We start from the raw sequence: 17,667 nt of genomic DNA on the forward strand, positions 1-17,667 counted from the left end.
TCATAGGTGGTTTTTAAACATAAAGCAAAGAAAATCAGCCTACAAACCACAATCCCAGAGAACTTAGACAACAATGCGGACACCAAGAGAGACTTACATAAATATAATCTACGTGGGAAGTAGAAAGTATAAAAAGACAAGATCTCCTGAATAAACTGGGAACATAGGGACCTTGGGGGAGGGTTGAAGGGTGGAGGGGAGAGGCAGGGAGGGGAGCAGAGAAAAATGTAGAGCTCAATAAATATCAATAAAAAAAACCCTGCTGTTGTGGGATATTTGATCACACTGTGTGAAAGGCACTTTCTGGTTAGTTTAATAAAGAGCTGAAAGGTCAATTGCTAGGCAGGAGAGAATAGATGGGACTTTTGGGGGAGGAAGGGGAACTGGCTGCATGAGAGGGAATGTAGCTGCACGAGATGCCAGCAAGACAGGAGAAACTCAGACATACTGAATGGGTGAATGGGAGGGGTTAAAAAGTCACATGGCAGAATGCAGATTAACAGAAACAGATTGTAAGAGCTTGATGGAAACAAGCCTAAGCTAAAGGCTAAGCTTTCATAATTAATAATAAGTCTCCATGTCATTATTGGGGAGCTGGCAGTCCCACAAAGCAAAGTCCATTACAAACTGTTGTTTCTTTCTTGGGAAAAAAAAATGGGCTGGAGGGGTGGCTCAGCAGTTAAGAGCACTGGCTGTTCTTCCAGAGTTCAATTCCCAGCAACCACATAGTGGCACACAACCATCTATAGTGGCATCTGGTGTCTTCTTCTACCATAAAGGAATATCTCTGCAGCTGTGAGAAAATATATCCAGACTGTTAGTGGAAATATAAATTACTACAAATCTTACATAAAGATTAGATAGCATGTTCCAATGTCTTCCCTCGCCCCTAGATGGGGTTTCTCTGTACAACAGCCTAGGCTGGCCTGGAACTCACTTTGTAGATCAGACTGATCTCTAACTCCCAGAGATTTGCCTGCCTCTGTCTCCCAAGTGCTAGGATTAAAAGCATACACCACCACCCAGCTTGCATTTTACTTTTAATGAATTCATGTTTTATTTGCTTATCAGGTACTTATGTCCATTTGTCCTTGATGTTTTCAATGTGCATTTCATTCATTCTATGGAACATGATTTCATCATTATAGTCATCATAAAGAAGTTGGTCATGGTGGTACTCTCTTGTAATCCCAGTACTGGGAGTCTGAAGCAAGGAAGATTGAGTCTGAGGCCAGCCTAGGCTAAATGCTGAGTTCTAAACACTGAATTGAAAAAACTTGTTTTATAACACTTTATAAAATAATGAAAGAATAACAGGATACATATCAGAAGTTATAAAGCTGGTCTGAGAAAAACCACATTAATTGCTAAAGGCTACATTTTTTCAGCTAAGTTTTATTCCTTTATTACATGTTCATCGTGACTTTAACTTTGTAAAATTATTTTGTTTACTTTCTGAGTGTGTGTGTGTGTGCACGTGTCACATCATGCATATGCTGGCCAGAGGACAACCTGCAGATATCAGTTCTCCTTTTCCACCATGTGAGCTCTGGTGACGGAACTCAGGTTATCTGGCTTCATGGCAAGAGTCTTTACCCTGAGCAACTCACCAGCTAAAACTTTTTAAAAGTGTCAAAAATAAAATAGGATAAATAAAATAAAGTAGGATAACTCAAGTGGAAGAGTACTTTCCTAGTGTATGAGATACCCTAGGTTTAATCCACAGTACCCCTCCCCAAAAATAATACATAAAAAATACGAAAAGGAAACCTTATTTCATTCTCCTCTTTTGGAAAGTCTTCATCATATTTCTCTTGATGGAATTAAACATTTTCCTCTCACTTATTTTGGTGCAAAACTCAAAACTAAATCCATATTATCAAGTCTATTTTACTTAATACCCACTACCTTCATGCTTATAGAATCACAACTGGCTTCCTATCTAGTTTAAGTAAATCAATAAGATACTGAATTTTCTAGGTTAGTAAAATCAATTGCTGAGCAGCAATACTGACTTAAAGGATGCTCTTCAAAGTGTAACAGAATAAATATGAACTTTATCACAGTGCACAATTACGCACATCCTTTAAGTGCAGCAAACTTCACTACAACATACCTGTGGGATCATTGCGACTCTCTGGTTTCTTTTAGGTGACTTTGTATTTATTTGTCTGTCATCTTCATCAGAAAAGAGTCGACTTCTTTTTGAATTTCTGAAAGGCTATGATAGAATTTTAGTTTAAAGAATGTTTCTTGTTTGTGTTCCAAATGCAAATTGAATCTAGAAAACACAGCTAACTCTACATTATTAGTAGTATAGGACTGAGTATGAGTAACAAATAAATGAGTAACACCAAGTACACAAAGCCAAAATAAACATCTTAAATTAGCAAAGTATTTAAATGTATATATTTCTACAATGATTTTAAACCTAAAACTAGAACCCGCATCTCTGTATCACACTGGCAACCTTGCATGGTGAAGACAGGAAAATATGTTCTGGAATTCCAACTCAAATTATGTTGGCTAATATTAAGTGGCTATTACATGATGTCTGTTGCAGAGGCTGAGTTAGACAAGGACACTAAATCACTTGAGAAAAGTATGCCTAAATGGCTTTAGTATTATACTAGATCTGATCTCAAAAGTTTATCAAATTTCTAACTAAAACTAGGTAAAAATCCATGATACATATGAGATAACTGATAACTATCTTTAGAACTAAAAACTAAGTATCAAAAGTATATAATACTATCCCAGTACTCAGGAGACAGGGGCAGAGGCAGGCAGATCTCTGTGAGTTAGAGGTCAATCTGGTCTACATAGTGAGTTCCAGGTCAGTCAGGGCCTCATAATGAGACTGTCTGCAAAAAAAATATAATAATAAAATAATAATAATAATATTTTTAAATGTGTATGTATATTACAAACGCTTAATGGTGGCTAGATAATCTGGTTACCTATCACTTACCTAAATAAAATCAAGTACTGCTTAATGACAGGTTAAAATAAAAATACTTATAGCTGTGCGGGGGGAACCTTGCAGAAATATTTTTGTGCTACATGGACTCATACACCGCAACCATACAGTTCAGCGCGAATTCCTCTAGCTTACAAGAAAGCTCTCCTTACCATTTCCACAGCAGGGCCCGCACTCCTGCCTTTCCAAACAGGAGTTTTCTGTAAAGAATTGTACTTTTCATTCCATGTGTTAGATAAACTTCCCTCTGTAATGAATAATTAATACTGATAAAATTTAAGGTTAGCTCAAAGGATTTTATATCACGAACATTACCCTTTAGTAATAGTGGTAAATATATGGGGGGCAGGTTAATAACACTGGTTGCTCTTCCAAAGGACCCAGGTTCAATTCCTAGCACCCACATGACAGCTCACAAAAGTCTATAACTCTGGTTCCAGGGGATTTGGCGCCCTCACACAGACCTACATGTAAGCAAAACATCAAGGCACATAAAACAAAAACATAAATAATTAAATATATGATATATTAATGAGAAAAATTACAGTGTGACTGTAATAATTTTAGTTTACTAGAAACAAAAGAAACATCTCAGGCCAGAGAGATGGCTTAGGGGAAAGGTATTTGCGGAGATATCTGGTGATCCAAGTGTGAGTTTGATCCCTAGAGTCCGCAGTGGAAGGAGACAACTGACTCCTGAAGCTGTCCCCTGACTGCCACTGAACACTTTGGAGCACACATGCACACTCACACAATGCATTTCTAAGAATCTTATATTTGATGTACATCGTGTTTTCCCTGCCTGTATTTCTGTGCACCACTTGAATTCCAGGCGCCTGAAGAGGCCAAAAAAGACAACCAGATCCTCAGATCTGGAATTACTGTGGGGTGCCAAGCTGTCTTGTAGGTGTTGGGAATTGAGTTGAGGTCGTTGGGAAGAACAGTCAGTGCTCCTGACCACTGAGCCATCTCTCCAGTCCCACACAATTACATTTAAAAAAAAAATTTATAAAACAATACCAAAAGCCTCACCTGTGTTTTCTGCCCATTCTTTTAATAATATGGTAAAACAATGCATCTTAAAAGTATTGTAATTCTAGATGAAATATATAGATTTTTGTTTTGGTTTTAATAATTCTTTTACTGTTAAGAATAATTTCATATTTTTTTGTAAATTATAACCAAAAGTGGGACAATGGAAAATAAAGAATTAAAAATTTCCTAATTCTGTTTGTTTTTGTTTTGAGACATGTTCTCACTATGCTTCCCAGGGTGGCCTGGAATTCACTGTGGAGCAAGGCTGTCCTTGAACCTGGCATGATCTTTTTGCTCTATGCTTCCCAAGTACTGAGACTACAGCTTAGGCTACACACCTAGAGGAATTTTCTAAGTGATTTTTGCTTCAATATGTGAAACACGACATAGAAAAATTAATATAGTATGGTATGGTGGTGTAGCATATTCCTATGCCCCAGACTAACTTAGTCACAGCAATCCTCCTGCTTTAGCCTCCAAAATAGCTGGGATTAAAGGCATGAGTTACCATGTTCAGCTGTTTTTCTTAATTCAACGAAATGTCTTTAGAATTGTGCAAAAAACAGAAAAAGTCCTAAAAATTAAATGATCAGATATATGAAATAAAGGAGAATGAGTTTGATTTTTGTAAAGAATCATGCTTAAATGCAGACATATCCATATATTTAAATACAATTAAATATTTATTTAAATTGTTATTAAAATTATTAAATTGTATTTAATTTAATATAATTTAAATAAATTAAATATATTTAGATACAATAAAACTGATATATATGGTTCTTATTTTTGCATAATTGCTTACCAGCACTCTCTAAGTTTTTTTCCCTAAGAAATATGTTAGTTGGAGCAGGTGTGATGGTGTTCTATAATCCTAGCACTAGGAAGCCTGAGGCAGAAAGATCAGTAGTTCAAGGCCAGCCTCAGCTATGTAAAGATCTTGAGGTCAACCTAGGCTATGAGATCCTGTTTCAAAAGACAAAATAACTAAGAGGCCCACTATTGGGGTGCATTCTTATAATCCTAGTACTTGAGAGGCAGGCGCAAGATTAGCCAAGTTTGAGGTTAGTCTGATCTATATTATATATTGAGCTCCAGGTCACTCAGGGCTATATATAGAGAGACTCTGTCTCAAAAACCAACCAACTAAAATAAATAAAAACAAAACCACAAAAATATAAGTTCGATGGAGGCTGAGGCAGGAAGTCCTTGAGGTCCAGACTGCTACCGCTATCTCCTCCCTTTGCAGAAAAATCTCACTTTTTTTAAAAAAGAAAACATGCACTAGGAAGGAAGGGAGGTTCACATAAGCCCAGCACAGGTTTCTTGAATGTGTAGAGTGTAGAATGTTTTTACAGTAGTGATACTGAATCGAGAGTTTAGGCAAGCACTCTACAGCTGAACTCCATCCCAGCTCTAATTAAGAGATTTTTGTTGTTGTTGTTGTTGTTTGTTGGTTTTTTGTTTGTTTGTTTTTTTGTTTTTGTTTTTGGAGACAGGGTTTCTCTGTAGCTTTGGAGCCTGTCCTGGAACTAGTTCTTGTAGACCAGGCTGGTCTTGAACTCACAGAGATCCGCCTGTCTCTGCCTCCTGAGTGCTGGGATTAATGGCATGCACCACCACCGCCCAGCAATTAAGAGATTCTTTAGGTGAAACACGGTGACTTTAAAAAGGAGGCAGAGATGGATGGATCTCTGTGAGTTCTAGCCCAGTCTGGTCAACATAGTGAGTGTCAAGCCATCTCAAAAAACAAAAACAAAAAAAAAAAGATATTCTTTAAGCAATAATTTTAGGAAATTTTTCTTAATTACTAGCAAATAAAGAGAAACTATCTAAAGGCAAGTGAACTTAAAATTATCAGGCAAGTCAATACTTGAGTCAATGCAAGGAGTCACACATAACAACAGAAGGAAAAGAAAAATATAGTCAAATTGCTATACATTTCTAGAAAAGCATAATTCTTACCTTTTAAACTGACAAGAGCTTTTGCTGAGGAGCCTGAAATTAAAAATAAAACAAATCAGCTGGGCTTGGTGGTGTATGCCTTTAAAAGTGGGTCTCTGCGTTTCAGGCCACCTTGGTCTATACAGTCGAGTTCCAGGCCAGCCAAGGCTACAAAGTGAGACCTTGTCTCAAAAATAAAACAAGCAAACTAAATCAAATCAATAATTTTCCCAATCAAAGTTAAAGGAAAAGAACTTGGTTTAGGCATAAGAGCGGTCCATTTGGTTTGAGCAACACTGAACTAACCACATGATGGTTAGACATGCAGAGTGCAGAATTGCACGGGGGCTCTGTCTGCAGTCCAGCACATGAAAGGACTGTCCTGGATTCAAGACAAGCCTGGGCTCCACGGTGCGCTCCAGGACAGCCCAGCCCTGTCTAGAAAACGAAAGGAATGAGTAGCCTGGCACTCAAGGTAAGAGACTCGGCTGGCCTGTGGAAATTCTGACAGCAGCTGGAAATCATTCTAAGAGAGGAAAATGTACAAAAAAAAATGAAAAAATGGTAAGGACAGAAGTAGTTTTGCAACCTCATTCAAAAGTGCTCTAGCACTGGAGGAAACGAACATTCACATTATTGGAACAGAGAAAAAAAGAAAACAAGCATGAACCAGAGAGTGTCATAGTCAAACATAAGTCCCTTGAAAGTCTAGAATGTGGATATGTGCAACACTTAAAGATCTATACAGGAAAATGGGATTCTGAACACCCAAAGAGGACTAGCATAAATATAGAGGGAGTCACTAGATACGATTATAATAGAATAACCAGGAAGCTCCTCCTACACACAGAATCTATTATTAATAAAGCTCTTTAGATCTGTGGCAGGTAACCCACTGTGAGAAACACAGAGCTACAGGATCTGTTAACAGGGAAGGCAGGATCTATGAGTGGTAGAGGTGGGAGATTCAATAGGGAAGAGAGTTTTTTGAAGTTGAATGTTCAAAGGCATTAATCATAGGTAAGGGAGTAGGGGGAGAAAGTCATAAAATTTTGCTAAAAGGACTAAGGGTTGAGTACTTGCCTATTATGTTCAATCCCTACTAACACAAAATAAATAAAAATTCTACTAGGAAGCTCAAACAAAATGCAACTAAGAAACAGTAAGGTGGACAGAACATAAAGTCACCAAGATACCAAGGGAAAAAAACAGTTCATACTAGGAAAACATAGGTATATACTACGTGCTGCTGAGTGGTAGCTCCTGCTCAGGCAGTAGAAGCACTACAACAAGGAAATAAGTCAAAGTCCCTGCCTGCCTGAGCTTCTGCTGCAGTTAGGGGGACAAACAGGTAAAAGCCAGGTGAAGATAAGCTACGGAAAAAGTGAGCAGATGACACAGAGAGAGAGAGAGAGGAGTGTGGGAGGACAGACTATCTTATGGATTAGCTTCTCTGAAAGGGTCGTTTGAACAGGGCTCTGAGAAAGAGGTCTAAGTCACAAAGGCACCCGTTGCTATCCCACAAAGGTGGGAATCAGACCTTGAGGATTCTCTTACTGCCTTTAACTCCCTTCACCTTGTTCTATGAGGCAGTGTAGCAACAACAGGGGAGATGGCTGTGCAGCTGAGAGTCTGCACTACTTTTGCAGAGGAAGCAAGTTCAGGTCCCACATCTGTGTTGGGCTGCTCTTAAACATCTGAGACTCCAGCCAGGCAGTGGTGGTGCATGCCTTTCTTTAATCTGAGCACTCGGGAGGCAGAGGCAGGCTGATCTCTGTGAGTTTGAGGCCAACCTGGTCTACAGAGCGAGTTCCAGGGCAGCCAGCCAGGGCTACACAGAGAAACTGTTTAAAACGAGAGCATAAGCTCTAGAACATTGAGGCTGGCTCCGGTTTAGATCTTGGCTCTGTCACTTCCTTGCTATGTTATTTTCTGCAAAGTGTCTCAACTCACTATGCTGTTGCTTCTTCATGTGTAAAACAGTAAACACGCAAATATAAGCAAAAGTGCTTAGGACCATGTATACAACATAGCTAATTCAGATGGGCTCACATTACATTAACTGACCAAATTACCTATCAGTTTAAAAGCATGAATTTTACAGGCAGGTGAAGTTGGTGATGTTAGAATCTTGCCTTAACCAGTTTCATTTATACAACAGTCCACCAGTACGTACTAATGCTTGCCATGAGCAGGTTGAGAGCTGAGGCACCCACCAAAAGCCTCCACTCTCAGAGTTTGTATTCTAGTGGAAAGAGGCAGACAACAAATAACTACATAAAACAGTAATTATATTTCATGACAGTTACTAAAAAGAACTTAAATGGGAGTTAAGACAAAGTTTCCAGAGAGATAACATCTGAAAAGAACTAGCCATAAAATCAGGAAGAACCACCCCTACCCCCACCCCAAAAACCAGGTCACAACAGGGAGGCCAAGCAGAAGAGAAAAAAAGCCCTGAGAAATTAGTTTAGTCTGAGTATCTGATGGAGAAAATGGCCATTGTGCTTGGGAGTGGGGAGAGTTGAACAGAAAGATGAAAGCAGGGGGCGGGACTGTAAGTGTCTTCCTAGTTATTTCTCAATTACTGTGACAGGAGAATCTGACTAAGTGACTTAAAACTGGGGAGATTTAGTTTGCTCAAGGTTCCAAAGGGTTTGTTGACTTCATGATATAGAGGGTATGGAAAAGCAGAGAGCTGATGTGACAGCCAGGAAGAGAGAAGGGAAGACAGGAAGATGTCAGGATAACACATAACTACCAAGGCAGGCCCCCAACCTACTTTCTCTAAATAGGTACCACCTCCTACCTTTCACCACCTACAACAATGCTATCATATGACTTCACCAAGGGATGAATCCATTTATTAGGTCAGTGGCTCATGATCTAATTGTTTTTGGAGGTATGCTCATGGATACATAGGTGTGCTTTACTGATCACCTAAGTATTTCTCAATCCACTCAAACTATCAAAATCAACCATCACAGCAGGAGTGAGGAAAAGCATTAAGTGGCTCAGCTCTGGTGGGTGCTGACCAATCAATCACACCAACGAATGCTTGTCCATCAGTGAGACGGCCCCTGGGAAGTTAGACGGTGGTATGAAAATACTTCTATAAGACATAATTGTCACAGAGGACAAAAAATAACCACAAAAATCTTGGGAGCACTTTCTGCTCTTCCAGAGGAATGGAGTTTGGTTCCTAGCAACCATGTTGGGTGGCCCACAAATGCTTTTAACTCCACTGCCAGAGGCATTGCCTCTGGCTTCTACATGTACCCCATACACATATCCACATGCAGATACACATACACACAATAAAAAATAACAAAAATACATTTTAAAATCTCAACATGGTACTTTAAAGAATAAGCAGAAGTTAACTGGGAGTGAAGGGAGGGAAGAGCAGTCTAGAAAACAGCACACGCAAAGACTCAGAGAAAAGGGAGCTTGGCAGCACAGCAAATGAAAAGAGCCCAATTAACTCAGAGACAGAATGAGGAGAGGTACAAAATAAATGGGGAAGTGGAAGCAGCCAGGAAACATGGGGTCTTAGAGCTAGCTACCACAAGGTTTTAAATAAGAGGACAGCTGGGAATGACTGGCACACACCTGCAAACCTAGCAACCAGGAAGCAGAAGGTCAAGATCAGTTTGATCTACAATTGAGTCAGGCTAGGCAGAGATAATAATATGGAGACCCTGCCTCAGGTATAAAACATAAGGTAATGGCAGGAAAACATTTCTGCTGTGAAAGGTCCCTCTGACCTGCATATGTGGGGAGGGAGGGAGTTACTGAGATGGTGACAACCTGGCTAGGTGATGGTAAAAAGTAAGACTTGAGACACACACAATACAGAAGGGAAATGCTCCAATATGGGAAGTGAGAAGAAAGTGCCAAAGGTAACTAGGTTTCTGCTCAGTCACAGGAATACACAATGTAACCATTCATTAAGACAGGAGCTACTGGAAGCACCTACATGCTAGGGTGGAAGTTCTGAGATAAATTTTGAATCTCCTAAGATATACAACATCTCTCTGCAACATCTAAGAGGAGATGTGAAATAGCAAGAGTTCAAGAATAGAGGCTTCGAGCAAAGAAAGAATCTGCCCACATATAAAAATCATGGTGTAGGCCGGGCGGTGGTGGCGCACGCCTTTAATCCCAGCACTTGGGAGGCAGAGGCAGGCGGATCTCTGAGTTTGAGGACAGCCTGGTCTACAAGAGCTAGTTCCAGGACAGGCTCTAGAAACTACAGGAAAACCCTGTCTCGAAAAAACAACAACAAAAAAAAATCATGGTGTAGCTAGCCAGGTGGTGGTGGTACAAGCCTTTAATAACAGCACTCGGGAGGCAGAGGCAGATGGAGCTCTGTGAGTTCGAGGCCAGCCTGGTGTACAGAGTGAACTCTGTAATAATAATAATAATAAATCATGTACTTATAACTGAAATAAAGATCAAATGAGCAGAAAGCAAAAGAAACAATACATATACGGGGGAGCTTTTTTTTACACCTGGTCACAGTAAGTATTCAGGAAATGATAGTTTTTATTACTGGTGTTACAGGGGCTATTAACTAATATAAACTACATAGCTTCCCTAATTTAACTGGGTTTAAGAAAAACAAAAATCTTTGTGTTTTTCATATCAAATTGAAATTACTTTCACTTTCCAAGATCATGCTATTTTAATTAATATTATTCTGCATTCAGTTCCATCTTAGCCAAGTCTTTAAGTCTGTTTGTGTCATTGTGTGACATATCAAATATGCAATTCCTGCTTTTTTATTACTTTATAAATAATATCAACCAAAATTTCCACTTCCCAACCTCCTCCCGCTTCCTTCCTACTCCCCTTCCCTCCCTCCCTCCCTCCCTCCCTCCCTCCCTCCCTCCCTCCTCCTCCAGTCCTGAGAGTGGGCAAGGTACCCTGCCCTGTGGGAAGCCCAAAGTCCTCCCCTCTACATCCAGGCTTAGGAAGGTATGCATCCAAATAGAATAGGATCCCAAAAAGCCAGTGCAATTTCTGCTTTTGACAAAGCTATAGTTTAGCTAAAGACACACACACACCCTTCCCCAATCAAAGTACCAGAGACATTACATGGTAATATAAACAATTAGGTTATACATATTTTAACAGTGTAGCTGATATCTGAACTTAAATATAAACCTCAAAGAACAACAGTAAGAAAAACCTTTTTCCTAAAGGTGTGCTCGCAGACATACCTAGAGGTGTGCTTTACTGATCTCCTAGGTATTTCTCAATCCAATCAAGCTATCAAAATCAACCCTCATGACAGGAGTAAGGAAAAGCATTAAGTGGCTCAGCTCTGGTGGGTGCTGACCAAACAATCACACCAACAAATGCGTGACTGCCAATGAGACAGCCCCTGGGAAGTTACAAGGTGGTATGGAAACATACTCATACAGGATAAAAAAAAATCTTACATTACAGCCTAGGCTGGCCTCAAACTTGGAGCTATCCGTTTGTCTCAGCAGAAGTGTGAGACTGACAACCATGTCACTGTGCTGGGACTTAGAAGGCTTTCTTCAGACAGCAGGTGACATTCTGCTCATTAGGCTTATCTTCGTTGCAAGCATCCTAAGTCACAATCAACCATATTCTCCAGACAGAAACAATCAAACTCATAGCTGGTCATAGCCCTGTCAATACAGCAATCGTAAACTATTTAAATATAAGTCAAGATTAAATAAAAAACTCAGCACCTCAGCCATTCCAGCCACATGTGAAGTGTTCCATAGCGACTTGAGACCAGTGGTTACTCTACTGAACACCAGAAAAGTGAACATTCCATCACTGAGAAAGTTCTTTTGAGACAGCACTGATCTAAACCAGAGTTAAAACACAAGCACTTTGAATACAAGTCTTCTATCAGCTTGGCAACCGCAACTTTTGACAAGAATATATCAAGGAATACATGACCTCAAAGCAAATAGAATTAGGAGTACCTTGAATCTCTCCTTTAAAGGTGTATCTGTCTTGTGCACAGATACACTGACCACCGATCAAACTTTTTCTTGGCTTTTTGAGTCGGGGTTTCTCTGTCCTGACTTCCTACTGGGGGACTCCAAATGGTTAAAAACAAAATACAGTCGTTCTAAATACTGACTGCTCATTTTGTTTCGTTTGTTTGTTTTTCCGAGAAGGATTTTTCCTATGTGGCCTGGCTGTCCTAAAACTAGTTCTGAAAATCAGGCTAGCATCGAACTGGGAGATCCGCCTGCCTCTGCCTCCCGAGTGCCGGTATCAAAGGTGTGCGCCACCACGCCCGCCAGTCTTTTGTTGTATACTCCGCTACCTACCACACGGTGCGTGTTGACTCCAGACCATTTTGTAATGACAATATCTGCCTTTCTAATAGTTTGTGCAATATGAAGATAACAAAACTGTTCCCTTGCTCTTAAGTCGTAGAACTGGTGCTTTTACTGGCTGTGGACAGGTGAGCATCCTGCTTTGGAGGTTGAGTAAGGAAGGTTAGGTGAGGCAATGCACGGGAGTGGGTGTCAGGCCGGATAACAAACATGTATGTCGCGGTGCTCACATCCTTGGGTGACACCCCATATCCTTAAGACACATCCCCTAAGAAGGAAGTCTGGGAATGGAGCTACCTCAACACTGTAGCCAAGCCGGATCGGCTCCGGAAAGGTCCACGGCCACCTGTAGTCCCAAGGGAAGGGGCCAACCCGGTGTGACACGGAAGGAAACACTTCCAGGATGGACACGGGGGTGGGGGGTGGGGGGGCAGCGATCCCCGGTGCCTGCAGAAGCAGGAGCTGTCACCGGAGCGGATCGGAGGCCCGGGAGTGAAGAGGGCTGTGTCCGAGGTGCCCAGCCCGAGCCCTCCCGGCCCCCGACCGGCGAGTTACATAACCGGGCGGGCAGGGAGGACGGCGCCCGCAACTGGGGGCCGCTCTTCGCCCACCTCAGCCGGGGCCCGCAGTCGCTCCGGGAGAGCGGCCGCCGACTCCGTCAGGACAGGCTGGACTCCCGGGCTTTCGGTTTCCGGCGCTGGCGCTCGCACCAACCCCAGAAACAGACACACAGACACCATAACAAAGGCGGCGACGCGGCGGCAGCGCCTGAGTAGGAAGAGCGGGAACCGCGGTGGGCTGGCGGCCATCCCACCTGCCCGGCCACCGGACTCGGCCGGTGCGACCTCGGGACAGGCAACCGGCGGGAAGGAGGGCTGCTCCGAGACGCTACTTACTCTCGTCAGGCAACTGGTCGAGCTCCGCCATCTTGAACGAGCCGCGCCGCTTTTTCAAAGGCTGCCCGCCCCGGTGCATTGTGGGGCGGAGACTGTCTGCGAGGGAGGTTCGAATGAGGAGCTCGCGGCCCGCGGCGCCTGCTCCCGCCAGGCCGGCCGGCTCCGCCCGAGCCTGCCCGGAGGGGGCCTCCGGGGCTGCACCTCCACTCGGGACCGGGCTGGAAGGAGGGCAGGGGAGGCCGCGCCGAGAGGCTCGGTAGGGGCCGAGCGCGGGGGGCGCGGCGCCAGCCCCGATGCGCCCGCCCGCGCCACCCCCCTCGCCTGCCTGCGCTCGCTCCCGGCGCGCGGCCCGCGCTGCGGCTGCGGGAACTGCAGGCTGTTTGTTTCCTGAGGGGAACGGGAGGGAGGCCCGGGCGGGTGGCGCGGCGGACGAGTCCTGGGTTCCTGGTCGCTTTGCACGGAGGGGGCTGTTCCCGAAGTAACGTGTGCTCGGCACCCCAGACCGCGTTTCTCCGGCGCCTCCGTCCGTCCCTGCCCCCCTTCCCCCCCAAGTGCTCAGGCCGCGGCGGCCGTGTCGCCTGCAGGTCACAGAAGCGGGGTCCCGAGCGGCCCTGGCCGGAACCTGAGCTGCGAGCGGCCGGGATGAGACCTTGAGAGGTCACCAAGTTGGTGTAGGCCGACGGCTAGCGAACTGTCCTGCGTTCTTTCTTTCCTGCCTCCCACCCGAGGCCGGCAGTGAGCTGGGAGCTTCGCAGTGACTAAGGATGCTTGGGGAAGATACAAGGGACACTCACCAAATGTAATGAAACTGGATGAGAATCCCTCCCATACCGAAAGAAGCCCGGGGGGAAGATGTCACGGTTCCCGGCTGTAACACTTTACAGTATTAAACCACGGTTGCTTTTCAACAGTTTCTTTTACAAGCGTGGTCGATCTCCCGGGGTGTTTTCTGCAAGACTTAATGAGGAGAGGGTGGTCGGAGAATCCAGCAGTTAAGCAGTGGAAAGAAAAAACGGGTGGATGGGTGTATTCCAAGAGCTAAAAAGTTAAAATATGGCGCGGTGAGGCGAGAACAGATCTAGACGGGCCTGCCAGGGCTAAGTTGGACATGGAAAGAGCAATAAAGTGGAGTTTTAAGTAGTAGGAATGACAGGTTTTCATTTCTGTTCTAGAACAAAAAATGTGAGACACAGATTGGAGAAAGACAGGATGGGAGAATGGGTAGAGAGAACGACCTCTGGGGTCAGGGAAAGGGCAGCAGGTGCCTGCTCCACTGGCTGTGGAAGTTGGGCCGCTCTTTGTATCAGCCCAGGCAAGTAAATTCTTGTGGTTTAAACTTTCAGCTGTAAAATGCAGGACAAAACAATGAGTCGAAGGACCTTAAAAGGGCTCCTTCACCCAGAGGTTAGGTTAGCTGCTCTTGCCGCCACCCCTTAAGATAGTACCAACCACCGATTGTAGGGTGGAGGGCGGGGCAGGATGGAATCCTGCCTCTCAAGAGGTAAGGAAAAAAGGCTTAGGAAAAGGAACCGCCATTGGTGATAGCAGCTTTGGGCCTAGGGTGACTGAGTGAGGAGGTAGGCAGAAAGTGAAAGGTCAGTTTTTCTCTCTCTCTCTCTCTCTCTCTCTCTCTCTCTCTCTCTCTCTCTCTCTCTCTCTCTTTTTGTTGTTTTTTCGAGGCAGGGTTTCTCTGTAGCTTTGGAGCCTTTCCTGGAACTAGCTCTTGTAAACCAGGCTGGCCTCAAACTCACAAAGATCCACCTGCCTCTGCCTCTGGAGTGCTGGGATTAAAGGCGTGCGCCACCACCGTTAAATTTATTTTTATTTTATGTGTATGATGTTTTGTCAGCATTTGTGTCTGTCAGAGGGTGTAGGAACCCCTGGAACTGGAGTCACAGACAGTTGTGAGCTGCCTTGTGGGTACTGGGATTTGAACCCAGGTCCTCTGGAAGAACAGCCAGTACTCTTAACCATTGAGCCAACTCTCCAGTCCCCAAAAGGCCAGTTTTAACAAAGTAACCTTGCCTTCTAGTTCATCTGACCACTCCTGAACCTTCTGAACACATTCTAACCAGTCAGTCTTTAACAGGTGGAATAAACTCATCCTTCTTGGGGCTTGGGTGTCCTCATTAATTTGAAAGTGAGGTCAAACTTAATCCATATATGCTGCTATGACAAAGTCCCTTGTGATTTAGTAATTTCTAAACAACAGAAATTCATTTCTCATGGTTCTGGATTCTAGAAATTTCAAGGTGGTTGTGCTAATATTGATGAGGGCTGCCTTCTCCTTCCACAATGCCCATCTTGCTGCTGCATCTTTAGGGGTGAAGGAAAAAGAACAAGAGTGCCCCTTCAATACTGAACTCTATAAGCGTGCTAATCTCACTCTTGAGCCAGAGCTTCTTAATAATATTGCACGAGGGATTAAATTTCAAAATGAGTTTTGAAGGGGATACCATCATTCTACCCATAGAACATGAACCATAGGATAAATTACCTTCAATTGTGTATTCAACTTAGTGACATGATTTTGTAAGTTATCTTGTTTGCTTTGAAACACACACACACACACACACACACACACACATTGGGCTTGATGGTATACTCCTTTAATCCCAGCACTCCATGTTGTGTAGCAGTTTCCTGAGATTAAAACCTTCATTTTAGAGGGAAATGTCTCGTGATGTTTTCAGGGAGGTGAAATAACAGGATATTCTATAGGGAGGTGAGGTGAAATACTGTGGAAAAGCTCCTTAAGAAAGTTGACAACTCAAATAGTTTCAGAGCTAGATGGTGGTGGCCAATGCCTTTAATCCCAGCACTAGGGAGGCAGAAGTTGGCGGATCTCTGTGAGTTTGAAGCCATCCTGGTCTACAGAGCTAGTTCCAGGACAGCCAGGGCTATAGAGAAAGTTTCAGGAAGTTTCTGAAACTGACCAGATTCACTTGACCACTCCCTCCCCCAAGAGTACAAGCAGGGATAAGTCCCCCTGAAATAGACCAGCCAAAGCAGCCTGAAAGAAGAGGCCTGCCAAACTGCATATAAGAAACAAAAGCAGCTGAGCTGCCTGGAAGAGGCTCAAACCAACTGAGCTACTTGGAAAGGACTCTGCAACCTATTGAGTTGCTGCAGACAGCAATGTGCTGTAGATGGATTTTTCTTTGGGCTGCCAGCTCACAAAATAATGAATGGCATGGAGACTTATCATTAATTATGAAAGCTTGGCCTTAGCTTAGGCTTACCCCATTAATTCTTATAACTTAAATCAACTCATATCTTTTATTCTATGTTCTTTAACGTGGCTGGGTTACCTTTACTCTGTACTGCCCATCCAGCTTCCTCAACATCTGGCTTGTGACTCCGCCCTTCTTCTCAGAGCTCTTTCTGTCCAGAAGTCACACCTATACATCCTGCCTAGCTATTGGCTGTTTAGCTTTTTATTAAACCAATCACAGTGATACATCTTTACACAGTGTAAAGGTGTGTTCCACAACAGTGTGCTCTAGGTTTCCAACTCTCACAAATGTCACGTGTGCAGGGGTCACCTTTAGTGATACAGCTGTCTTTGAGTCATCTAAGCTCCTCTAAGTAACTTCAATGAAAGGTATTGGTTTACCAAGTTGGACTTTGGTGGTATCATGCTTTGGTCTGTCATTTATTCCCTCTTTAGGGTGAATAGATATTTGTTCATGTCTTCCTGGGAAAAATCTGCCACCAGTAATCAGGGAGGCAGAAAAGGCAGATCTTTGTGAGTTTGAGACCAGCCTGGACTACATAGTGAGTTCCAGGCCAGCCATGGCTACACAGTGAGACTCTGTCTCAAACAACAACAAAACCACTAAAGTTTGGATATGAACACTAAATCATTAAAAAACAAAACCTAGATAAAAGCTGGGGTATTGTAGGTGTCCCCTGGCTTCTCTCCCTAGAATCACAAAAACAGGCTTGAACACACACACACACACACAAGAATATATCACATGATGGCTCTTCAGGTAAATGTGCTTGCTGCCAAGCCTAATGACTTGAATCAGCTCTCTGGAACCCACATAGTAGCAAAGAGAACTGACCCCCACAAATTGTCCTCTGTCCTTCACATAAAATAAAATTCTATTTCTCAACATATACGCATAGATTATATCCAGAATGAAAAGACACTCATGTTAACAGTGATTACCTCTATATAGTAGTAGCTACCTTTAGATAGTAGAATCAAGGATGATTTTTTAAAAATTTTTGTCATATCTGTATATGTAGCCTTTCTATAGAAAAAGATAGTTTTAAAATATAAGCAAGCATGACAAGCCAGTCTGTCTTGGCCAGGTGTGGGGGAATATACCTGTCATCCTAGCAGTTAAAAGGGGGAAGTGTCAGGAAACTGAGGTCCAATCTTCACAGCAAGTGCAAGGTTGGCTGGGTTGCTTGAGACCCTCTGAAGTAACAAGAGTGTCGTGAACTGAGGGCCAATCTTCACAGCAAG

General features: G+C 43.2%; 1 protein-coding gene across 3 annotated transcripts in view; it reads right to left on the reverse strand.

The window, feature by feature from the left end:
* Nucleotides 1-13,266, reverse strand: part of Lin9 (lin-9 DREAM MuvB core complex component) — a 46,531-nt gene extending 33,265 nt beyond the window's left edge. The window contains exons 1-4 of one of the 3 annotated variants that reach the window (XM_038349335.1): nucleotides 13,188-13,266; nucleotides 5,981-6,013; nucleotides 3,133-3,227; nucleotides 2,117-2,221 (exon numbers count right to left, since the gene is read on the reverse strand). In XM_038349335.1, the coding sequence (XP_038205263.1) occupies nucleotides 2,117-2,221; nucleotides 3,133-3,227; nucleotides 5,981-6,013; nucleotides 13,188-13,266 (312 nt within the window). Of the gene's footprint in view, nucleotides 1-2,116; nucleotides 2,222-3,132; nucleotides 3,247-5,980; nucleotides 6,014-13,187 lie in introns of all 3 variants that reach the window. The other 2 variants (XM_038349336.1, XM_038349337.1) reach the window with 2 other exon arrangements.
* Between the last annotated feature and the right edge of the window lie 4,401 nt (nucleotides 13,267-17,667).

The sequence above is a fragment of the Arvicola amphibius genome, chromosome 12 (assembly GCF_903992535.2).
Source record: "Arvicola amphibius chromosome 12, mArvAmp1.2, whole genome shotgun sequence".
Lineage (NCBI taxonomy): Eukaryota > Metazoa > Chordata > Mammalia > Rodentia > Cricetidae > Arvicola > Arvicola amphibius.